The sequence below is a fragment of the Henningerozyma blattae genome, chromosome 1 (genome assembly GCF_000315915.1).
Source record: "Henningerozyma blattae CBS 6284 chromosome 1, complete genome".
In the NCBI taxonomy this organism is placed as follows: Eukaryota; Fungi; Ascomycota; class Saccharomycetes; order Saccharomycetales; family Saccharomycetaceae; genus Henningerozyma; species Henningerozyma blattae.
In genome coordinates this window covers 1,345,123-1,370,188 of record NC_020185.1, presented here as the reverse complement: position 1 = coordinate 1,370,188, position 25,066 = coordinate 1,345,123, and the positions used below count along the sequence as shown (strand labels likewise).

At 31.8% G+C, this 25,066-nt stretch overlaps 8 protein-coding genes and 1 non-coding gene across 9 annotated transcripts; 4 read left to right on the top strand and 5 right to left on the bottom strand.

The window, feature by feature from the left end:
- Positions 1-234: 234 nt before the first annotated feature.
- Positions 235-4,044, top strand: TBLA0A05520 (uncharacterized protein; the record flags this gene model as incomplete). Its single annotated transcript, XM_004177816.1, has 1 exon — positions 235-4,044. One exon carries the CDS (start codon positions 235-237, stop codon positions 4,042-4,044), a length of 3,810 nt encoding a protein of 1,269 aa, XP_004177864.1.
- A 473-nt stretch (positions 4,045-4,517) lies between these two features.
- UFD1 (polyubiquitin-binding protein UFD1) lies at positions 4,518-5,582 on the bottom strand (the record flags this gene model as incomplete). Its single annotated transcript, XM_004177815.1, has 1 exon — positions 4,518-5,582. The coding sequence occupies one exon, from the start codon at positions 5,580-5,582 to the stop codon at positions 4,518-4,520; it is 1,065 nt and encodes a 354-aa protein (XP_004177863.1).
- Positions 5,583-7,601: 2,019 nt separating this feature from the next.
- On the bottom strand, positions 7,602-7,674 carry TBLA0Atrna10M. The gene has a single exon. It is a non-coding gene; the product is annotated as a tRNA-Met (tRNA).
- A 743-nt stretch (positions 7,675-8,417) lies between these two features.
- Positions 8,418-11,711, top strand: TFC4 (transcription factor TFIIIC subunit TFC4; the record flags this gene model as incomplete). The annotated part of the gene is made up of 1 exon (XM_004177814.1): positions 8,418-11,711. The coding sequence occupies one exon, from the start codon at positions 8,418-8,420 to the stop codon at positions 11,709-11,711; it is 3,294 nt and encodes a 1,097-aa protein (XP_004177862.1).
- A 278-nt stretch (positions 11,712-11,989) lies between these two features.
- IST1 (Ist1p) lies at positions 11,990-12,902 on the top strand (the record flags this gene model as incomplete). The annotated part of the gene is made up of 2 exons (XM_004177813.1): positions 11,990-12,016; positions 12,135-12,902. The coding sequence occupies 2 exons, from the start codon at positions 11,990-11,992 to the stop codon at positions 12,900-12,902; spliced, it is 795 nt and encodes a 264-aa protein (XP_004177861.1).
- Positions 12,903-13,204: 302 nt separating this feature from the next.
- Positions 13,205-14,155, bottom strand: TAM41 (putative phosphatidate cytidylyltransferase; the record flags this gene model as incomplete). The annotated part of the gene is made up of 1 exon (XM_004177812.1): positions 13,205-14,155. The coding sequence occupies one exon, from the start codon at positions 14,153-14,155 to the stop codon at positions 13,205-13,207; it is 951 nt and encodes a 316-aa protein (XP_004177860.1).
- Positions 14,156-14,450: 295 nt separating this feature from the next.
- PIK1 (1-phosphatidylinositol 4-kinase) lies at positions 14,451-17,930 on the bottom strand (the record flags this gene model as incomplete). The annotated part of the gene is made up of 1 exon (XM_004177811.1): positions 14,451-17,930. The coding sequence occupies one exon, from the start codon at positions 17,928-17,930 to the stop codon at positions 14,451-14,453; it is 3,480 nt and encodes a 1,159-aa protein (XP_004177859.1).
- A 1,980-nt stretch (positions 17,931-19,910) lies between these two features.
- LYP1 (lysine permease) lies at positions 19,911-21,737 on the bottom strand (the record flags this gene model as incomplete). The annotated part of the gene is made up of 1 exon (XM_004177810.1): positions 19,911-21,737. One exon carries the CDS (start codon positions 21,735-21,737, stop codon positions 19,911-19,913), a length of 1,827 nt encoding a protein of 608 aa, XP_004177858.1.
- An 823-nt stretch (positions 21,738-22,560) lies between these two features.
- Positions 22,561-24,381, top strand: TBLA0A05450 (amino acid permease; the record flags this gene model as incomplete). The annotated part of the gene is made up of 1 exon (XM_004177809.1): positions 22,561-24,381. The coding sequence occupies one exon, from the start codon at positions 22,561-22,563 to the stop codon at positions 24,379-24,381; it is 1,821 nt and encodes a 606-aa protein (XP_004177857.1).
- Positions 24,382-25,066: the final 685 nt, after the last annotated feature.

Genomic DNA, 25,066 nt, shown 5'->3' with positions numbered 1-25,066 from the left:
GCTAATAAAAAAAATTCCGAAAACCCTATTTATGTTCTATAAAACAGGGGATGATGACGTAAAAGGCACCCAGGTTGACAGGTTTCGAATTTTAATATTGATTTATCAAAAATTAGATTTACCTTTAAGATATCAAATCTCTAATGAGTATAAATAATATTAACAGGACCAAATTTGCAAGAGTTAATTTTCTATATAGTCCATTAATCTCCTGTAGAAAAATAATAGCCCCTAATGCCACAGCAGGCTACATTAACTTTCCAAATTTTCAGATTAATAAAATGGTGGAATAATAAATTCCCCATAGAATGGATAGATGCTATAAGAATATTCAAGATGACAGTTAATTCTACTTTAGCTTTTATATTCTGTCTCTTAGTTAAGGTAAGAGCGCATATGGGTACAGATCCAGCAATGATGCCTCTAATTGCTGTCATTGTACATCCAGGTAGGCGTGTTAGTGGTAATGTGCATGCAGTCGTGTATTCTATTGCAGGACTACTTTTAGGTTTATCGTGGTCTCTATTGGGACGATTCTTGGGACAAAAATGTTTAGAGCCATATTGGAGAACAATGACTGAAGCTGAATTGTATGAGAACCATTTTGTGAGATATCAGTCAGCTTTAGGTATATTGGCACTGTTTTATGTTATTACATTATTTTTCCATGGTTGGATGAGATCTGTTAATACTAGTTATTTTGGAATTGTTTTCCCCTATTTTGTGGTTATTCATTTTGCATTTATGACACCCATTACTGTCAAGCATGCTGTTATTGCAGAGGCTTACTCCACCCCATTTTATCTTGGTCTAGCGATTAGTTTATTTCTATGTTTGGTTGTATTTCCAGAATTTGGTAGTAGCCATTTAGGTAACTCAATCGTTGATACTTTAAATAATTTTCATAACTTGATTGATCATTCTGTTAGTTTCTTTATTTCAGAAGAAAATAGGCTACAAGAAAACCGGTTGTATTCAAAATCGCCTAACTCATTGGGTAAATTGTGTAAATTAAAGACAGTTATGGCTAATAAAGTTTCCAATTGTAAATTGGTTTTTAATGAGTCCTTATATGAAATAACATACTCTTACGTAGCACCTGATAAACTAAAAAATGTTATTGATAATGTAAAACCTCTATTAGTTTATGTGAATGGTTTAGTTGATGCATGTGAATTGAAATTCAGTTTACTTAAAAAGAATAAAAAAAAGAGTAACTCGTCTACAAATAATATTTCAACCAATTATGAAGTTAATGGTGAAAGTTTGGTTCGAGAATCTTCGTCGGAAAGTACATCGGCCATGAATTTAAAGCTGGACTTTGATTATGATATTAGATATGGGGATGCTCAAATTTTATCGACGATCCTGCATAAGGTACGGCCCTCAGTATTTGGTATTCATTGTATATTGAGTGAATGTATCTATCATGTAAAACTATCGCTCGCTTATATTTATGATGTCAATTTGAGAAAAGTTACTCCTTGTTCTATGTTCGAAGATCATCATTTTAAAACATATGAGAATAAGAAACAAGTACGTGAAGAAATTGATTTAAAATATGATACACATCGTTTACAAGAAGCTTTAATAGATTATAGTTTTATCATCAGAGAAAATTTAGATGGTTTAGATATTAACTTCCTGGAGCCAGATGATGAAATGTTTTTATTTTCATCATTCCTAGTGAATTTTAGACAAACAGCTGAATCAATCTTAAGGGTCTTGAGAACTGTAGATGAATTGATAGAGTTTAGAAAAAAACAAGACGCTAAAGGTTGGATTCGTGGTAAAAGAATTTGGTTTAACTTTTTAAGAAGTTATAAAACCTTAAAAGCTTGGATTTTCACATCATATTCTAGAGGGACTACAGTAACCGAAGGTGATACATTTCGAGGTGCAATAGGGGAAGATAATTTAATAGCAAGCAATAATGTCGCTACTCAAATCCCTTTTGAAGAGGAGAATGTAATTAATAATATACGTGGTGATGCAAATGATTCATCTGCTACTATACATAATAAAACAGGTAAAGCAGAAAGCAGTAAGGACTCAGCAAATAATGAACAGCCATTTGAATTGACCACCGATAATTCAAACTTGGTTTTTAATAATAAAGAATATCAACAAGAATTAACTATTATTTCTAAATGTATGATAACATGCAAAAATTTTTGCATTCGTTCAAGGAATCATTTTCGATTTGGTTTTCAAATTGTGATAGCAATGATGATATGTTCGTTTCCAATGTTTACTCCAAAATATAGAGCATGGTATAGAAATTATCATGGCCCATGGATGGGCTTTGTGTGTATTTTATCGATGGAACCATCTGTTGGTGATACTCTGTCTGTTTTTATTTTACGTGGTATAGGGGTGTTTACAGGCTCTCTTTGGGCTTATGTTTCATATGTTACAGCAGGTGGACATCAGCGTGATCCTTATTTGGAAACAGTAATGACGTGTTTCGGTGTAATACCTGGCTACTATGTAATTTTAAAAACCCCATATGTTAAAGCTGCACTTATCCATACAATTAGTGTTTATATTGTTATGTTGGCTGCCATTTTACCATCAACTATTCCAGGAGGTATTTTAAGAAATTTCGCGAAAAGATGTTTGGCTATTGGTTACGGTGGGGCAATTGGACTATTTATCCAGTATACTATCTTTCCATTGAGAGCTAGAGAACAAGTCAGTGCAGAAATCTCTTATGTCTGTGGGTGTATTGCAAAGATGGAACTATTATATGTAAGTTCGATTGAGGGAATACCAGAATCAGCCACCTTTTCAGATGCAAAATTCCAAAAATTTATTAAGATATCACGAAGTGCAAAATCAGCACTAGCAAGAGCTACCACTTATAAAAATTTAGCAAAACAAGAATTTAGAATAAAAGGGGGTTATTCATCTATTGAGAAAGTGTTTACACAAATAATCTTTATCTTAGATCATATTTTAGACAGAATGAATAACACAGCTCTTTTGAGATGCACTTATGGTGATAGTATTATAGAAGAATTTGAAGATGTTATCCATCCTTACAGAAGAGATGCAGCAGCAAGTGTGGCATGTGTAATGAGGATTCTTCAAATGACAATTAAAAATAAAACCCCTCTACCTCAAAACCTGCCAAGCTCCAGGATTAAGCACAGGAGGTTGGTCAACTCGGTGCGTAGCATTTTGGCAAATAGATATAAATCTGAATTAAGCTTAATGAGAAAGAATTCGATTAGAAGGCAAAGTCAACTGCAAAATTTGAAGCATCCACATGAATATTATTTAAAGGAAAAGTTTTTAAGTTGGAATGCAACAAGTTCCGCTACTGAAGAAATCATTGCATATATAGAAGAATTAACATATTTGACAAAAGTATTAGTGGGTGTCAATGAATTTAAGTATGGTTTTTTATCACGTCCGTTGTATGAAGACTGGGCGGCAGAAGCTGTTCAAAATTTTGATAACTTTGTAGAGAATCTTAGAACAGCAGATAGTGGCAATGCTTCGTCTATTGAAGATGATAGATCAACAGCTGTAGTTGCATCACATTCTATTCATAATGTAGAGCCAGTATCTGTGGAATCTAGTGGATCAAGCTTGCAATCAAGTGTACAATCACCCTTATCTGATGGTGGTAGTTTTTCATTAGAGACTTCGCTTAATGTAAGGGAAGAGCCTCAACAGTATTTGGGTAATGATACTGATATAGAAGAAAATCTAGATGAACCTATTAATAATAATGGCAGGAACGATAGCTCTACTCCAAAGTCTCATCGATTTAATTTAAATCGTATATCGACAAATAAATTACGGTTATATGGTACCGATGATGAAGACCACAACACATTTCGTAGAAGAGTGTTTTCAATTGGTTCGTTTAGTGAAGATACTTCGTTACCTTTTGCAGCATTATTGAGGCGTAAGACATATCAAAGTATGAATGATACAACCGGAGATGATAATGAAGATAGCTCAGATTCAATGACAGACATTCCATTAGCATTAATGAAACTTATGACAAATAAAAATGAAAAGCATTTATAAAATATATAATCTAATTTACATTCAAGCATATTAAATAATTAAGATAATATTGTTTTCTTCTTTTCAAATAATTTAAAAATAAGAATGGATATATATTGAAAATTAAATATCGTATAAAAAAGATGTAGGTTAATGCGGGAAAATGCTTATAATGAGCAAGGTAATTGTAAAGAATGATAAATGATAATACTTTTCAAAAAATGCTTGAAAGCAACATCTGCCCAAGTTTAGAAATCATATAGTTTATCAATATGAAGCAGTACGACTTAAGTTATACTAAGCATATTTGTAACCTGTGTAATTATGTAACACTCTGGAGTATACCGTGATAATTTATATGATGTTATGATAAAATAGGTGCCCCTAAGAAATTTATCAATTAATTGTTCAAATAAATATTTTTGTGAATCACATCAAAAGAAAAGGTTCAGATTCAATAAATATATTAGTTTTTTTTGTTTCTATTTATTTAATCAATCAATTTCAATAATTTCTGGGCTTTTTGAGTTTTTTGAACTTGAATTTTTATCGTCATTATTTTTATTTTTTCTTTTATTACTTTTCCTTAACGATTGGCCACTACCTTTATATAGATTTGTATGTTTTGCATCATCATCATCATTAGAATTTTCATTTTTTGGTAAAACTATTGGGTAACCAAAAAATAATTGTCCATCTGGTAAGTCTAATTTCATGGGTTCGCCATTTAACGAAACCTTTACATCCTTAATGTTATTAACTTTCTTTATTTTTTTTGTAACAGACCCAGATAGTTTTGAACCCTGTCCTACAAATGTACTTTCGGGTAATTCATTTAAAATACTTTTATAATTTATTCTTTGCGACATTGTACCTGAGCTTTGATTTGCTGGGTCAATACTTTGAGCTTTCTTTTCTTGTAGTTGTTGTTCTTTTAAGGCTTTATAATCAGGTTCTACATAACCTACGGGAGGAGCAAAATCTGTAATTAAATCCGTTTCAATAACACAAATACTATTAGATGATGACTCTGGCTTAACCTCTAATATTTTAATTCTATATATTTTGTTATTATAACTGATTTCAATGATGTCATTAATTGTTAAAGTAGAGAAACTACGAAGAACATTTTCTAGAACGGCCTTTGGGTCAGAAATATCTAGAAAATCTACTGATTGTGGCTCTATTTTAACAAAATTCCCCAATGGAACATCAATACTTGCTACTTTTAATAAAGAGCCAGGTTGTATCTGTAGCGTTTCCATCATCCATTGTGGTAAATAAACTCTGCCTTCTTCAGCAATAAATTCTAAAACACCACCATGTGTAACTTTTTTTGAATCATTTGCAGTTAATTCAAATAGCATTGGATATCTGATATTAAGCATTGTTAATTTATGTAAAGCACTTGGTGGTAAGAATATTTTTCCACCATAATTAGCATCGTCTTTACGAATTTGGTCGTTCATCATAGCAATTGGGTAACATCTGAATAATGATTCAAATTTCTGTGGGATATTAGCAAATCCTGTACTAAATGTATTAAATCCAGAGAACATGATTGAGAATTTTCAAATTGTATATAATAATAATTTTTTTTGACCTTTAATGAGTTAATTATCACTATGTTCCCAATTCTTTTTTTGAAAAAAAATATCTCTAAATATCTAGTTAATTAATTGGCTTATAGAATCCAGACATAAAAAGTAAATATGATATTATTTAAAGCTTTTTTATTTTTCCATTCCCATAATATATTATAGAATATCCTTTGTTCCTTTTAAAGTAAGCTACTGATGGCAAATTCCGAAATTAAATCACTAGTGAAATTACCCTCTCTTCACACAAATTGTAATAAGGTATTTAAATAAAGGAAATAAAGATATTAAATAGTTTTGAAACTGATGGATTAAAAAATATTTTAATAATGTCAAAAAATTATTACTCAATATTATAGAAGTATATCTAAATACTCTAGAGTGTTTTAAACAACTCTTTCTTGGAAGTGTTAATTTATGATAAAAAGTTGAAAAAATAAACAAAACTTTAAATATGTATATACACTTTCCTAGGAGTAACCTAAATAAAAACTACATATATTAAAAAAAATTCTGAATTGAATTTCGTTGTGGTTGACACTGTGACTCCAGATTTTTCTAAATTAGTGTTTTCAAATATAAATATTCAAGAGTGGCATATTGGATTAAGTTTCCAACTCAACATCATAAATTGAGATTAGATAAGAGATTAATACTGTTGAATGTTTGTTAACAATTAGAAGCTGTCCAGATATCTAAAACAATATTACTATTGTTCTCAAATTTTTTCTATTTCGAAAATACATTGATTTATGTATTTCTGTTAGATAGCCTATATCTACTGTAACTTACTCCAATTATGAGCTAGTTTCTAAGAATAGATGTAGTGTTAAAAAATATCAGCAAAGCAATAGTAGATAATCTTCATTAAGTAAAACTTTGTTTCAACTTACAAACAAGAATAAATTTGGAATGAAGCCTTTTTAATCTTGAAGAAGTTTGCTGAGCCAGTCAAAAATAGAGAAAATATGTTAGAGCTACTGATTTGATATAATTATACTGATTTAATTCATATTTAAAAAAATGATATTCTTCTTAGTTTGGATTTCTAAAACTTGCTTAATTTATTGCTGGAAGTTCATTCCAAAAAATTTATAAATTCTTTCCATCTTTCTACCATTGAAAGTAAATTCTTTATGTAGTATAATAATCTTTCAAACCACTAACATTTATTAACGTTAGTGAAATATTATAATAAATGAATGCCTTACATTAATGTTGCAGTGCTCACATGACCATGATTTTTTTCAAAAATGCAACAATTTTATGCTTTGCTACTCCCAGTAGTATATCTTTTTGGCTGCTAGTTTAATACCAACTGCCTATTAGACTACACAACTATATACCTGAGCCTATGTAAGTTAAATATTATTATTATTACGTTCCGATTTGTTCACTATACACTTCCATCTTTTGTTTTCTGGTTCTTACCTCTTTGTTCTGCCTTAACCCTCTAGTTTATTCTTTTAGCTTTAGATTCTTAAATATAATTTATGTTCATGATTCACTTACTTGTTAATCTACATGTTCATTCCGTTATCACGTGATCCAATTTTTATACACGTGACTAACGTAGATGTCACATATTCTAAGAATATGTATCACGTGATTTCAAGGATTAATAATTATGTATAGATTCATCAAGGTCAGACACAAATCACGTGACACGAAAAACAAACATAGAACAAGAACTCGAGAATGTGAATATAAAAAGGAACAATCTTACACGAAGAACAAATGAAGAAAGCTCAGAGTGAAGAAAGCAACGAAAGGGTTGAGTTTCTAAGTCTAGAGAAAAATATTAACATCTTAATCACCATACATACACAGTTAGATAAATAAAGCCTTTATACCAAGTATAATATAGTTAGAACTCCAACTTGCTGGAATAGAAGAAGGAGGAGGAATTTACAAGATACATAGATTGGAATCACAACAATTGTGACAGTAGCTCATACTACGTGACATGCAAAAAATAAATGCTCTGGGGGAGGTTCGAACTCTCGACCTTCAGATTATGAGACTGACGCTCTTCCGACTGAGCTACCAAAGCACTTTTCTTGTGTTTTTTCATAATGTCCATCCTAGAAATGTGGGAAAAACAGCGGAAATTAATTTAATAAAAGAGAAGATTAGGAAAATTCATCTATTTAATGCACTATCACAAACTATATGTGACCTTCGAAAATACTAAGGTTAATAATTGAATATTAGTTCACAGGACACTGTTTTTTATTTTTAACCGATGACTTATTAATGGATTTTTAGATTTTAATTATTGAATGAAATAACAAGACCGCCAGATATGTCCTAGATATCTAAATTTGTTTAATGCTGTGCTAATACTAAAATATAAGGCAAAGGAGACTAGTAGTAGAGTAACCTACTGGGATTCAAGAGTGTTAGACATTGTTATACAGTGTTTAAGATGTAAAGACGATTATCCTATTTTGAAATATATAGTAAATACTATAACTAAAATGAATATATTTCTTAAATAGTTAGGTGATAAAAAGTCTTTTACCACTTAATAGAAAATGATATAATCATATTCCAGCAGCTTATTAGGTTTTGCCGATTTTATTTAGGTCAAGTTTGAAAATATTCGGGGGTTTCTGAGTTGAAATTATAGAACTCGAACTGAATAATAATAACAATAATAAAGCTACAATACGAACGTATATATCAAAATAAAACAAGTATTTAAGATTAATTATGTTCGATAATTTTTGACAATAAAATCATATACATATTCGAAGTTTTAGAAATTAGAAACGGTATTTTAGGTATTAGCCAATGGTTACTTCAACTGATGATCTTCAAGTAGAAGATACTTACTCTCCGAAAAATAAAAATAATCGCAATGACAATACAGATGATGATATTGATAACCAAAATGATGAAGTTGATGACGTAGTGAGAGATATTAGCATAGATAATGAAGATGAAGATGATGAATTATATGGTAATATCGATGATTTAAAACTTATGATAAGTGATGACGAGAATCCTGATTTAGAAAATGATATATACGGGAAAAATTATTATGATAGCCCAGATGACGCTTTATTAGCAGAATTTTCTGATTATGATAGTGTATCAGAAGATGATGAACAAGATTTTATGGATGCTATTAGAGAAGCTAATAATTTTAAAGTTAAAAGAAAGCGTAAAAATAAAAAAATAAAAAAATCATCAGTTCCCTTTAGACGAGAAAGACCTGTAGACCCTGAAGTTGCTCTGTTAGCCTCAGAGGCCAATGAAGCATTTGTTAGAAATGATTTAGTTGTGGCTGAAAGATTATTTAATGAAATTATTAAAAAGGATGCTAGAAATTTTGCTGCTTACGAAACATTAGGTGATATTTATCAATTACAAAATAGAATGAACGATTGTTGTAATTCTTGGTTTTTAGCTGCACATTTAAACTCATCTGATTGGTCGTTTTGGAAAATGGTTGCCAATTTATCAGTAGAATTAAATCATATTAGACAAGCCATATATTGTTATTCAAGAGTAATTAATATTAATCATCAAGATTTAGAATCTCTTTACAAAAGATCAGTGCTCTATCGTCAAATTGGCCAAATTGGTAGGGCTTTGGAAGGTTTCCAAAAATTACATAAATATAATCCCTTGGATAATAATATTTTGCGTGAACTGGCTGTGTTGTATGTGGATTATAATCGTATTGGTAATGCTATTGGCTTGTACATTAATGTCTTCAAAGCAAATATTGCAAGAAGAGAAGCTATTATACTGGCAAGCGAATCTGTATTTGATTCTTCAGACGAAGAATCTTCTGAAGAATTTTCCTCAGATGAAGATGATGAAGATGAAAGTGAAGATTATGAAGATGAACAAGGGAATAGACGAAATAAATCGAAAAAGAAAAATAAAAAGAAGAAGAAACAAAATCAGATTAATGAATTGTTGAAAGATTTTGATACAGCAAGAATCGCCGAGGATGAAGACTTACAAATGTATCCTGAATTAAATTGGAAAAAACTTAATGCTAAACATAGATGCATATTATTCGATTGGTCATCTTTGAATATTTTAGCAGAATTATATTTAAAACAACCGAGCGAAAATAGTAAAGAAGGCATCAAAATGATTAAAAGATGTGCTCGTTGGATTCAACGTCGTGAACAACAATTATTTTGGGAAGATGTAATTGATGATTCTGAATGTGATGATAGAAGATATAAAAATGCTAAGTTTGATGCATTAACGGATAATGAAAAAAACAAAGAATATCATTTACCAATTGATATCAGAATCAGATTAGGGCTATTAAGGTTGAATAATGATCAATTATTAGAGGCATTAAATCATTTCCATTTCTTATATGATGAAAATTTTCTGGAAATCTCTGATTTATATTTTGAAGTGGGTCAAGCATTACAAAATTCAGAAAATTATGAGGAGGCTGTTGATTATTTCTTGCCATTATTAGCTTTAGAAGATTTCAATAAAACTGAATTATTTAGGCCATTAGGTAAATGTTATAAGGAATTAGAAAATTATTCAATGGCCAAGGAATATTTTGAAAAACTTGTCGAAGTGAATCCAACTGATATTGATGATGTATTAACGTTGGCAGAATTAGAATATCATTTGGGGAATACCGATGAATTTAATAATTTATTGAAAAAAGCTGTAAAGCTAAGAAAACAACAAGCTGAGGAATTAGATAATATTGCCAAAGAATATGAAAAAGAGGAAAGCAAATCACCGGAGGAAAAAGAAGCTGAAAATGCGATTAATCCTCATAGTAAGCCTTTATTAGAAGATAGTATGTTTAGGCAAGCTATTACTAAAAAGAAGAAAACATTACAAGACATTGAAAGAGAACGTTTTGAAAGAGAAAAAAAAATTAGTTCAAAAGTATTGGATAAATATAACAAGTTGAAATCTTATAGACCTGGCTTTGAAACAGGAAATAAAACTCAGATCACTATGTGGATTGATATTGCATCCGACTTAATTGATGTATTTTCAAGTGTCAAAAATTTCTTCATGAAAAGTCGTTCTAAAAAATTTGTGGGTATTATTAGAAGAACTAAAAGATTTAATAAACTTATTGATTCTAAATTAGAGAGATTATCTAAACTATCTTCTGGTGATAATCTATTAGATGGGTTACCCTTAATGGAAGAAAGTGTCAGATTAACATCTACTACTGAATTAAGAGGGTTAACATATGATCAATGGTTTGAATTATTTATGGAACTGTCTTTAATTATTACAAAGTATCAGAATATCGAAGATGGTTTGAGTGTTATTGAAACAGCTCAAGAAGTTAATGTTTTCAATCAAGATAGCAATAGAGTCAAAACGATGAGATTTGTTAAATGTGCTATCGTTTTAAGAATGAAGGATCCATATAAATTGGCTGAAAACTTAAGAGTCCTATTAAATCAATATCAATTTAATAGAAAGGTATTACAGATATTTTTGTATTGTTTGAGTGAGGGTAATAAATCAATGGAAATCTTGAGCTCAACGGTCCAACAAAAATTCTTCTTAAGACAATTAAAGGCATTTGATGGGGCAAGATATAATACTCACGTGAGTGGCCAAGCATCTCTCACGAATAAGCAAGTACTAAATGTCGACAAAAAAAGCTCGCCATATTTATTCCACATCTATGCTATGTTGCTGTATTCTAGCAAAGGGTTTCTATCAGCTCTTCAATACTTGAACTGGATGGAACGTGATATACCTAATGATCCAATGGTGAATTTGATGATGGGTTTATCCCACTTACATAGATCAATGCAAAGACTGACAGCAAAGAGACATTTCCAAGTTTTACATGGCTTAAGATATATGTTCAAATATTATGACATTAGATCTGAGAACTATAGTGATCTAGAAAAGCAAGAAGCAGATTACAACATAGGTAGAGCATTCCATCTCCTTAATCTTCTATCGATTGCTGTCCACTTTTACCATAGAGTTCTGGAAAACTATGAAGATGATACATTAAAGAAGCATGCTGCCTATAATTGTGTGATGATCTATCAAGAATCTGGCAATTTTGATCTTGCAAGTTCAATTATGGAAAAGTATTTGACTATCTAAACTTCTAATCATTGGAGTATACAATCCACCTACGCATTTCATTAATACGTATTATTTATATACTTTTTGTAATATTACTATATTTTAATAATTCTAACCTTTTAAATATTTTCTTTCACTATTTCTTAGATCTCTATCGCATTGGACGGCTCGCGAAGAATAAGGGAGATGACATCAGCACCTTTGACAAAAGCTTTTTAAGCATCAGCAATAACAAGCTAAATATTTGACAAAATACAAGAAGAAAAGCAACCTGTAACCAACTCGAGTTATTCAATATGCCCCCACATCAAGTACCTTACACTGTATGTTACATGAATTGTTATTTTTTGAAGCGGGTGGAAGATATTGCAACGTTATTAAAGATGGATTATGTACTAACAATTTATAACTTATTACGATGCTAATATTATTTTGAACCAGGTTAAGTTAAAAACATGTTTGAAAATGTGTATTCACCGTCTACGGTATGCCCAAGAGAAACAGATATCTGTTGCAAAACAAAATCGTCGTCAAGTAGCTCAATTGCTATCTGAAGGTCAAGAACAAAGAGCCCGTTATCGTGCTGAAACTTTGATTTTAGCAGACATTCACGCTGAATTATTTGAGATATTGTTGGTTTACTGTGAACTATTAACTGCGAGAGTTCATATTCTGGCTACATTAGCAGCAGAAAATGAACCAGCTCATCTACCTTTAGGTTCTAATACACCTCCTGCAACACCGAGCCCTAATCCTGAAAGTAATTTTGGAATGGAGTCATCTAATGATAAACCGTCTAGTGAACGTGATGCAGTTCGTTCTATGGTATATGCTGCCCCATATATTCCAGAAGTTCGTGAATTAAATCAATTGAGTGATCTACTTTCTCATTCTTGTAAGGGCTTCTTAAATTCGCCACTGACTGCCCCTGAAAAAATCACTAAAAAATGCAATCCTCCATTACCTTCTGAAGAATTAGTAAATTTATATTTAACAGAAATTGCCAAAACTTATGATGTCACTTGTAGTTTGTATGATGCTTCAAGTACAAGTAATTATGATGAAGGTGATGAAATTGATCAGGATGATACTGACTCTGGAGATGAAACTTCAGGATGTCAAGATGAAAAAGATGATGAAAAAAAAATTCCAATGCTTCAAAGTCTAAGAATAATAAAAATAACACTCCCTCAAATGATGAAGCTTTAAACAAGAAAAAGAAAAAAGATGAATCGAGTTCAAAAAAGAAAAAAGAAGATAACTCAACAAAAATTGATGCTAAAGCCAAAAAAAATTTTAAAAATACTGAAACCGATTTAGACGCATTAAGAAAAAGATTTGAAGCTCTACGCCGATGATTTTGTGCCTAGTGGTCTTATATACTCTTTGAACTAATGCTTAACGATATATGTACAGATGTTTAATGATATTTACGATTATGTATAGTCTCAGTGATGTTATAAAATTTAGAAATATTATTATCCTTAGTATAAAAATGTGTATCTCTATCATTATTGCATTCTACCTTGTAATGCCTTTAGTCGTTTTGCCCAAGCATATTTTACAGATTTAGTAATGCCAGCTGTAAATATTCCCTTAACAGCTTGTGATGCACTAAATTTTCTTGTTCTCTGTCGTATTATGTGCTTAGCATTATCTAAAGTAATACCATCTGGTAAATAAAATGAATCATTCAAAACTATGTCCTCATATATTGGTTTGTAATATCGTTGAAAGTATTCAAAATTAGAAATAACAATATTATGCACCTTGTTTGGATTTTCGCCACCTAACTTAAATCTAAAATCACCAAAATATGACAAGCCTGTGATATTTTCATAAAATTTAAACTCATCAATCTTCCCATCTTCGCTATTTTTTAAAGAAATATATTTTGCCAAAGTGGCTGCACCCTTTAAGTTTAATTGGTTCAAGTATTGAATTTGAGGATCATTCTTTATAATCTTTACAGGTTTCTGTAATCTGCCTGCTACATAAAATGTTTCCCAATCACTTAGATCTTTTATTAGGTTAGAGACTGAAATGACACCATACTTTACATTTACTCCATTGATAGTAACGAAAGGGTTGAAGTATATACCTGCCCCAAGATTTTGGAATTTGTTAATTAATGTTCCATTAAAATATTTCAAAGTTGAATAATGATTAGAATTTTGTTGTAAATTGATTGAATGAAATTGATTTGTATCAGAAACTGCTAATATTATATCAATTTGAGGTTTGTGTTTTTCAGAATACCCAGCTTGCTTAAATATACCTGATCCATATGCAAATGAATATTGTATTGGCGCATCAAATGAGTTAACAATTCCAGCTAATTGATGCTCAGTTTCATTATCTAATTTAATTAGTTGGTTATCAGGTATTTTTGTATATTTTCTTTTGGAAAATATAATGGCAAGTTTCTTCAAGATACCTATACGCTTGGAGTTGACTATCATGAATATTCTTTCTATTATTAACTGGCTTCTATGTACTATTAAATCAAGTCATAAGACTCCATTATCATTGATATGTTATTCGAGGTCTATTTTTTCATATCAAATACTGCTTAGTTTTGCAAGTTTTCTGATTTTTTCAGTCCGGAAGGAAAAGCTACTATATTTTTTATATTAATCTTATTATGACCTATAGAAGAAATTCAAATTAATTAAATAGTCTTTTTCTATTCAGGTATTATCTAAATAGGTTTGGTTTATAAATTCTATCTATAAATAAAGTGTGCTGTAGTGAAAACTAACTGTAAATGCCTTGCGTAACCAATTGGAATTGATCGTATAGCCTTGTAAACATACTTCCTAAAGATTTACCAATCAAGAAGTTCTCTACGAAGTCATCTACTTCGTCATCACGTAAATCCAAGCGGAATCTTTGTTGAAGTTGGACACTCGTTTGATCTCCAGCGTTGAAGCAAGGTTGCATGTTATCTTTTTGCATAATTTCACACATTGAAACGATTTGGTCAGCATGATTTCTTACTGATTTGAAGGCATCTCTTACGAGTCTTTTGAATTTCAAAAATGCTGCACCCTCTGTTCCATCTAATAATTCTACATACTCATAAGTTAATTTAAATGGTGCTGCCTCAAACCCTACTGCACCTGGAGAGTTTGATAACATAAAGCCAAAATCAATATGGCATACGTGACCTTCATTATCAATCATAATGTTACCATTATGTCTATCTTTGATCTGTAATAGGTATCCAATGACAGAATATGCTGCTAATGAGCATGCAAAGTTATCTTGAGCTCTTTTGAATCTAAACCCGGTTGGGTCACCAAATGCACGAATGTAATGATCTCTTAAACTGGCGATTTGCCCACCCTTTTCATCTAATTCACCATCATTAGTCATTTTTTTAGTTAAAGCCTTTTTGATACTATGAACTGACATAGCATTTGTAATGGTTTCCACCAACCCTGTTGTAGCACTTGTAATTAGAATTTTCATCTTTTTTACCCAAACATCAACCTTATCATCAGCCCAAATATGAGCCATAGCTTGAATCATTTGACATGCAAATGCCTCTTGTCTTAGATCATCACCTGATTTCGCAATCACTGAAAATAAATCCCAGTTGTCTAAATGACCATATTTTGATGTCTTACGGATTCGTTCCTTCTTAGCAGACCAGTCTTCCCCTAAGTAGGATGTATCAATACCACCTGTCATTAAATCATTTTCCATTTTACGCTCACCTGCCATACCATGGATATTTTCTAAGTCTTTATAACCAAACTTATCTTGAACTTCTTGCATTGATGCAATAATTTTAGAACGAATTTGATTTTTAGCATCTGCAAATTCTTGTGGTGATTTGTCCAATTGTGAAAGCATAACAGCAGAAACTCTCATTTCATTAGCCAATGCCAAAGTTTGATCAAACCCATATGGGAAACCCTTCCTATTTTGATTTAACATTTGTTCAAGGTTCGTAACAAAATTCAATTCTGGATTTCTTTTTTCCGAGTCATTTGGTAAGATAGGTACACCAGCAGTATTCTGTATAACTAAGGAACCTCGAAAGGCTTCATCATCGGTTTGATTTTTAACTCTAATCATTGATATGTCACCTAAATCAACTTCTCTAATGTGATTATTACTATATGAATTTCCTGAAGAATTTATATTATCATTTGAATAGTCAGAATCATTAGTTGAACCTGCAACAGAATTTTCTGAATATTCATTGTTTGAAAATGAATCTTGACTATTATTATTAGAAAGATCGGTATTAGAATGATTTTCACGATTTAAAATAACTAAATCAGTATTTGTATTTTTATCTTTAATTAACTTTGGCTGTTTATCCGAGTTACTATTATTATTACTCTTACTATTAGCAGTATTAGTTTTATGGATACTACGATGGCGATGTGCCTTTCTAGATCTGCCCATATAATTCAAATCAAAACTGAAGTTAGAACTATTTGCTCTATTTTTTAGAATATCTTCGTTCTTTTCACTTGTTGGATCTAAATCAAATTCATCTCTCAAATACTCCACTAATAATAAATAAGGAACTTTTTCAGCAGAATTTAGTACTTGTGCCTCATTAGCAGTAATCGTGACTAGTTTATGTAATTTTCCTTTTTTATTTGGAGGTAACAAAGTTGGAATATCCACTTCAGCCGGTAGATCTCTATTCATTAGTGATAATTCAGCACGTAGAGCACTCAGTCTTGCTTCCGTAGGGACTTGTGATAACCTTTGAGAAATGGTTTCCAAAGCAATTGCAAATTGAGTTTCATGACGGAAGTAGTTAGCTTTTAGCATTCTGATCTTTGTTGTTGTTGATAAATTAGAAATATCTATCCCATTGCTGTTTTGAGTTGGATATCTTAACGGAGAATTAACTTTGGATTGTGCGACTTGATTGTAGGGCGATTTATTTGAAGATGTACGAGTTACAGTAGATTTATCAACAGATGCAAATGAAGAAATAGAAGGTCTGGTAGCAGTGGGTAAATCATGTAAATTAGGCATTGAAGTAGAAAATTGATCTTCGTCAGAAGTTTGATCTTCTTTACTAATGGAACTATCACCGTCTTCCTCATCTTCTTCATCTTCTTCATGTTCTTGAGAAGACAATACTTTAGATTTATTTGACTTAGAAGTAGTAGTAGTAGCTGCCTTGGATGGAAGAGCATTTTTACCATTTGCTGTTTTTGGAGGTGTTACATTCTTATTAATATCTCTATGAATATATGAATTATCGATAAATTTAGATCTTCTCTTTGGCAATTTGATGGAGTTTGATATTCTCTCTTGGAATACTTTATCACCAATGTTATCGACCATATCAAAATTTAGATCAGTTAAGGTCTTCTTCTGCTTTCTAAATAAAACATCCTCTCTTGAAATAGTTGGATCAACAATATCTACTTGCGAAGTTGGAGATGATAAAGAAGTAGGTAATGTATTATTATTTGCTGTTGACATTGAATTATTATTCTTAGCTAAATCTAAATAATCTTCCGAACCATAATAACTTGTTGAATTAGAGGTTGCTTTTTTATTTAATAAAGCATTCTTTAAAGTCATATTTTTCCTTAAATTTTTTACTGCACCTTTTGCTAATTTAAAGACGTATGATTTTTGTCTTTTACCCTGGGATTCTACAATTGGTTGAGTCATCACTGCTAATTCAGGCATTGCCATACAGCCCATTACCATGGAAGAATAAATAATTGCAGGTTGTAAATTTTCATTCATTTTAGAATGACGATCATAAAATAATGAACTTGAATTATTTGGTATACGATTTCTATCATTATCATCATCTGAAAATAAAGTTGGATTAAATAGAACAGATTGTAAATTATTTAAAACCCTTCTTGCTACTTGGAACCCATATGATTCAGGATCAGTAGATAAATCAACAATTAAAGCTTGTAATTGCCAAAAAGTTAATAAGGCAAAATGTAAATTTTCATTTCTTAATTTTTGTAGTAATTCTTCTAAAGCCATTGATTCCGTTTCTACAGTTAATAAAATTTGTACCAATTGTGGTATATAGAATTGTAATTCTGAATGTGAAAATTGTAATAATCTTTGGCATAAATAATAATGAATACCAATATTATTTGAATACTTACATAATAATTCAATACATGTGTATAATGTGAAATCAGGAGAGTTGATTTGTTTTAATAATAATTCATTTTCTTGAACCTGACTCGTAGAATCAACAGTTGTTAATGCTTGGTCCATATTTTTATTATTTTTTTATTATAATTATTGGATTTTTCCTTCTTTGGTAAGTTTGGAGTTGGTGTTAAGGTAACAGTTGGAGTTGGAGAATGTTCGATCATTTATAACAAAAAAAATTTAAATGAAAAAAAGAAAAATAGTATTCTTAAAATGTGTTGTTTAGTATTATTATTAATATTGAGAATATGTTAAGTAGAATTTTCTGTTTCTATGTGTGTGTTTTTTTATTTTCTATAGAATATTAGAAAGAGGGGAAACGCGTGTGTATGATAAGAAAATAAATTTATATTAATTAAGAGTTGATTAAAAAATGGTGTGTGAAACGGGTATATATATGCAGAATCGGTTCTAAATGGAATAAACGAAGTTGATGAGATTAAATAAAACACAATTAGTACTGGGAGAAGAAATGAAAAGTAGGAAATTAAAAATAAAATAGAAATGTATAAACGTTATTATCAAGTAGTTATAACAACAGTTTAACAAATTGAAGTCGGAATGAAAAAAAGATTAGGAAAGAGATTGAATAATATGCTGTTCGAGGAAAAACGTCAATGAAAATAATTCATTAATTGATGGGAATCTCTTTCTTATTAGTAGTTTCTTCTTGTTTGATATCAAACTGGATTAAAATATGATTGGGAGAGTGGACCAATAAAAGAACACGAAATTAATAAAGTTCAATGGAATAAAGTTGGTATTGAAAAATCAAACAAAAAAGACTTGAAGTTAGATTGAAATAAGCAAACAAGGTTATAATAGAACAGGTAACGTTTGGAATCCTCCAAATGTTGATCGTTTATTTATCGTCTTGGATTTTCACTGGATAAAAATAAAGCAGTTTCCCAACAAACAAACACTCAAAACAGGATCTCAGAGAAAGGCAGGAAGAAAATGGAAGAGAGAAAATGAGGAATAACTTAGAATTACTTGAAATTTGTTTTTTCATGGAAATTTGAAAAGCAGAGAAAGTGACACATAGACAGACGACGCGAATTCAATAGCCGAGAGTTTTTTTATTTTTTTATTATTTAAAATTTCGATTTGGCATGACATTTTCCTTCATGACACATTCTGAGGTAAATCATAATATATATTAATAATTACAATATATGGATAACCGTGGCATATATATATATAAATATTACTGATAGGAAAATATATGTTACTGTATGTGACTTGTAAGTCGTATTAGAAATTGAATGTGAGCTAATTTTAAAATATGGTAGAGTAAAGTACTGTAGTAATCTCGATATAAAATAATAACAGAAAGTAATTCACTTGAACCTAAATGTAGCAAAGATTATTAATATTGTATTAATACATCTGTCATAACCACTAGATTTTTCCTGATCTATGCAGTTTTAAAATATACGCTTGTTGAGCTTGTCAATTGGAAGATAGAAAAAAAAAAATAAAGAGTTTTAATTGTGAGGAAGGAAAATCCTTTAAATCAAGATTTTTCTTTTCAAATCGGAATATATAAAAACGGCTTAAATAATTTATTTTTTCCGAATACTCTGGCAAAATAGCCGCCGATCTGAGATTTTAAAAATAAAAAGTGAGATATTTTTTTTCCATATTATATTGAATTGAGAAGGATATATTAACCACAAGTTGAGATAGTATTTCTCTTTGTAAAAGAAAAAAAAAAGAAAGATCACATTCTTCGAAGTGATCTAATCATACAAATTTGTTTGTGATATTTATTAAATTTTATTTCTTTTTGGAAATTCTTGAAATTTTTCTAATATTTTAAAGTGCTTTCTAAAGAGTTAGATAGGAAGTTGAATGGTAGAAAGTATGAATAAACAAATAATTAAAGATCTTAACATTTTTTTTCTTTTTTTTTTCTAGCAAAAGAAGAAATACCAAAAAGAAAATGATATTATGAATGTCTTATGATATTAGATGATATTATAAAAATGATTATGTGTAGAATTGATACAAAGTTAAAAATTTTTAAAAAAAAAATACAGATTAAGCGACTGCAGCCCAGAATTTATCCCAAGCAGTCTTTGGTTCATCGTCTTCCCAAACGATTTCATCTATTTCTCTTCTATCGGTATCTATATCTATATCTTCTACTTTCCAGAAGAATCTACATCTATAATATAATTGGCAACCAATGAAAAGTACAGCTAATAAGATTAATGAGATGTAAGCAGTAAAGAATGAAGCAACGTCGAATTTTGGAGAAAATGCAGTAAAGCCTTGAATGAAAATGATGACTGTGATGAAGAAACAAGCGTAGTAGGAACCGTAAGGCATGAATCTAGCTTTGAAAGGTAAATCATCTCTCGAGATACCACGATATTTCAATGCTTCCATGAAACGTAAATGAGACATGGAGATGAATAACCAAGCACAAAGACCAGCCAAAGTGGAGATATTGATTAACCAATTGAAAGCTTCATTGGCGTTATTGTTTACTACCAAAAAGGCTAATAGACCCATTAGGGCAGTGACTATCACACCAAGGAAAGGTACACCTTGTGGGGTGACTCTGGCAAAGATTTTTGGAGCATGACCCGATAGGGCAAGGGAGTAAAGGACACGAGAACTGACATAGACGTTTGAATTGGCAGCAGAAATAATGGTGATCATGATAATAGCGTTAAAGATGTGGGGTAAGGCTCTGGTACCGGCATTTTCAATGGAAATGACAAATGGAGAAGAAGCAATGTATGAAGTGGCACTATTAAGTTTTGGATCATTATATGGAACCAATAGACCGATAAAGAACAATGATAAAATATAAAAGATGACAATACGGAAAACTACTTTGTTAATAGCACGTGGAACGGATTTTCTTGGGTTGGCGGCTTCCCCAGCTGTAATACCAACCAATTCGGTACCTTGATATGTGAAAGCAGCATTAATCAACGAAGCCACCCAACCTAAAAATCTGGCTTCATTTTTATCCTTGGAAATCATACCACCACCCATAGCATAACCATGTCTCCAATAACGGAACCCAATTGGACCTTGTTTAGAACCACCACAAACAATAACTAATGCATAAATCAAATAACCTACAATGGCAAGCACTTTAACTGAAGCAACCCAAAATTCAATTTCACCGTAAACTGAAACAGGGAAAAAATTCAATGCAGTGACAAGAACCCAAAATATAGAGATCCATGCCGCTAGTGGCACTTTCGTAGTCCAGAATTCAATGACTTGACCCACTACGGAAATTTCAACAGCATAAGTAATGGCCCAATTGAACCAATACAAATAACCGTTCGATACACCAAATGCAGGAGAAAGAAATCTAGAAGAGAAAACAGTGATGGACGACGTCACAGGGATAAACGTGGCCATCTCACCCAAAGCTTGGGTCACAAAATATACCACGGTACCCATGAAAATATAAGCAATTAAAGACCCGACAGGACCTGATTTTTGCAGAGGATCTGAAATACCAATAAATAAACCAGTACCAATAGTACCACCAAGTGCAATCATCCCAATATGACGAGGTTTCAATGCACGTTTAACTTTAGTATCCTTGAACTCGGCCTCCTGGTGGTCGTACTCGTCAGAAGAGATACGAGCCTCGGAAGGATGCGAAGCATACCTATTCACAGAAGTGAAGATATCCGACTTGGAGTCCTTCTTCTCGAGAATTTCGTTGTCATAGGTAACAGTCATATCTTTCTTATCATCATAGGCGTATGTAGTGGAACGCAATTTTTCAGCGTTAGAATGTATAGATTGCATCTCGAATTCCGAATTAGAGTTAGAATGTGATGAAGTGTGCTGCTGATACGCTGAAGAAACGTTGTCTGGACCAGTACGCATGTGTTATTGTTATATTATGATTGCAAATAAAAATGAAATTAAAATTTTTAAGAATAAAAAACCAGAGGAAAAACTTATAGAAAAAAGAGCAGATCTGGAACTAGATCCTAATATGGGTATGCCAATGTGTATTTATATATATATGTATATATATCTTCAACTTTTGTATATGTATATAATAAATATTTGCATTATAACTACTTAAATCTTGTAAATCTTGTAGTTATAATGGATATATTGAGATATAATTTTTCCATAATATTATTTAGTGGGTGAAGAATCCTGGAGAGAAGAAAACCGGTGGAATTTCAGCCGATGAGTGATGCCTGAGACAGAAGGAGAAACGAAAATTAATTTAATGAGTAATTACTCATACTGAAAAAAAATTGAAAAATTAGAGAAATTAGAAAAATTAAAAGAGAAAAAAAAGTTGATAGCGATAACCAGCGATAAGCAAGATAAGGATTTTTTGATTTTGAAAAATTAATTAGTGAAGAAAAAAATAAAAAATAAAAAATAAAAAATAGAAAAAGAAAAAATAAAAATAAAAATAAAAATAAAAATAAAAAAAATCGAAAAAGAAAAAGAAAAAAATACTAAAGAAAGGGTTAAAAGATAAATTCGATTAAATTAAGTTGCATTAAATTAAGTCAAAATAAAGAAGTGATAGAGTGATAAATTAACAAAAGTAAGAATTGAAAAATAAGACATTACCCGGCACCTTCAAATTTTCATACTACATAAAAGAAGCTTCAAATAATTTTGGCTTATATTTTAACCATTCACAAGTATACAATTTGCTTAGCATATACTCAAGCTCAGTATGGACAACAAGGACAACGCTTCCATCGAGCTGCATTCATACCATGAGTCGCTGGAGACTCAAGAAGCGTCCAGCTGGGACAAGAAGCTTAAGGACAAGGTCAGAAACGAATGGGCTCGTGACCGTCGTTTCCTACATAGACATAGGGGCAGTGAGGGAGAAGTAGAATATGCCAAGAGCGATGAGGACGCAACACTTACCAAGGCTTCCAAGAGACATGTGCGTGCGTCGTCTGTGTCTACTGCGTCGTCGTCGATAGCGGAGGAGGACATTGATGCTACAGGGGTTGTGGAAGAGGCACAGGTCAAGAGAGAGTTGAAACCTCGCCATATTGGGATGATTGCGCTTGGTGGTACTATTGGTACTGGTTTATTTATTGGTATTGCCACGCCCATTCAAAACGCAGGTCCTGTGGGGTCGTTGATCGCATATATTTTCATGGGGACCCTGGTGTTTAGTGTGACACAATCTCTGGGTGAGATGGCCACGTTTATCCCTGTGACGTCGTCGTTCACTGTTTTTGCCTCGAGATTTGTATCGGATCCGTTTGGTGCTGCCTGTGGGTATATGTATTGGTTTTCATGGGCCATTACCTTTGCCTTAGAATTGTCTGTTGTGGGCCAAGTCATTGAGTTTTGGACTTTTAAAGTACCTCTAGCGGCATGGATTTCTATATTTTGGGTCTTAATTGTCATTATGAACTTCTTCCCTGTTAAAGTATATGGTGAATTTGAATTCTGGGTGGCTTCGATTAAAGTCATTGCCATTATTGGGTTCATCATCTATTGTTTATGTATGGTGTGTGGTGCAGGTATCACCGGTCCAGTTGGGTTCCGTTATTGGAGACATCCAGGTCCTTGGGGCCCTGGTATTATTTCCAAGGATAAAAATGAAGCCAGATTTTTGGGTTGGGTTTCTTCTTTGATTAACGCTGCTTTCACATATCAAGGTACCGAATTGGTTGGTATTACAGCTGGGGAAGCCGCCAACCCAAGAAAATCCGTTCCACGTGCTATTAAGAAAGTCAGTGTTCGTATCTTACTGTTCTACATCCTATCGTTGTTTTTCATCGGTCTATTGGTTCCATATAACGATCCAAAACTATCTTCCACGGATTCTTACGTCTCAGCATCACCTTTTATTATTGCCATTCAAAACTCGGGTACAAAAGTTTTGCCACATATTTTTAACGCAGTCATTTTAACTACAATCATTTCTGCTGCAAATTCAAACGTGTATGTCGGTTCACGTATCTTATATGGGTTATCTAGTGCTAAATTAGCTCCTAAATTCTTCCAAAAGACTCGTAACGGTGTTCCTTTCATTGCAGTCTTATTTACAGCCGCATTTGGTGCTCTTGCCTACATGGAAACCTCTGCAGGTGGTCAAAATGCTTTCAACTGGTTATTAAACATCACCGGTGTCGCAGGTTTTTTCGCTTGGCTTTCTATCTCGATATCTCATATCAGATTTATGCAAACTTTAAAACATCGTGGTATGTCGAGAGACGATCTACCTTACAAAGCCGCCTTGATGCCGGGCCTTGCCTATTACGGTGCATTCTTTGTGACTTTGATCATCTTGATTCAAGGGTTCACTGCTTTCGCCCCTAAATTCGATTCCACGGCGTTCTTAACGGCATACATCTCTTGTTTCCTGTTCCTTTTCATCTATATCGTAGCTCAATGCTATTTCAGAACAAGACTATGGAGAACTCTCGATGATGTGGATATAGATACTGATAGAAGAGATATCGATACCGTCATCTGGGAAGAAGGCCCACAAACCTTCTGGGATAAATTCTGGGCTGTCATTGCCTAATTGTACTAAAAAAAAAAAAAAAAGAAAAAGGAAAATTATACTATTTCATGCACTAATTGCATGCTATTAATGCACTATCTCTTATACTATCAATGCACTATCTCTTATACTATCAATGCACTATCTCTTATACTATCAATGCACTATCTTACATTATCATTAGCACTACTTTTATGCCCTATCGCATCGCATCTTACTTGCCTATCCTAAGTATATATTTATACGATAATAATAATTATAATAATAACAATAATAACGGTTATGATCTCGCTTCCGACTTCGCTTTGAAAAACCGCGCGGTTTTCCATTGTCGGCTTTGACAGATCTTTTGTAACATATAGAAAAGGATAATGACTATTAATTACTGTTACTATTCTTTACTCTTCATTTTTATTCTTTACTATTATAAGAATTTTAATTGCTATTTAGATAACGACCGTCAATTCTTTACAAACTATGATGAGTCAAGCATTTGCAATTGATTTTCATCGCTTACACTTGCCTATGATCGCTTACGTTTGCATACGATCGCTTGTAATTGCCAGTTTGGGAAAGTTTAAACTATGCAAACAACTATATATGTATAAAGAGTTTATTTGATCTCAAACTGTAGGACGTATACAATTTTGGAGTAGCAATTTTGGAGTAGCAATTTTTCCATCTATTTGATATCGATATAATTGTT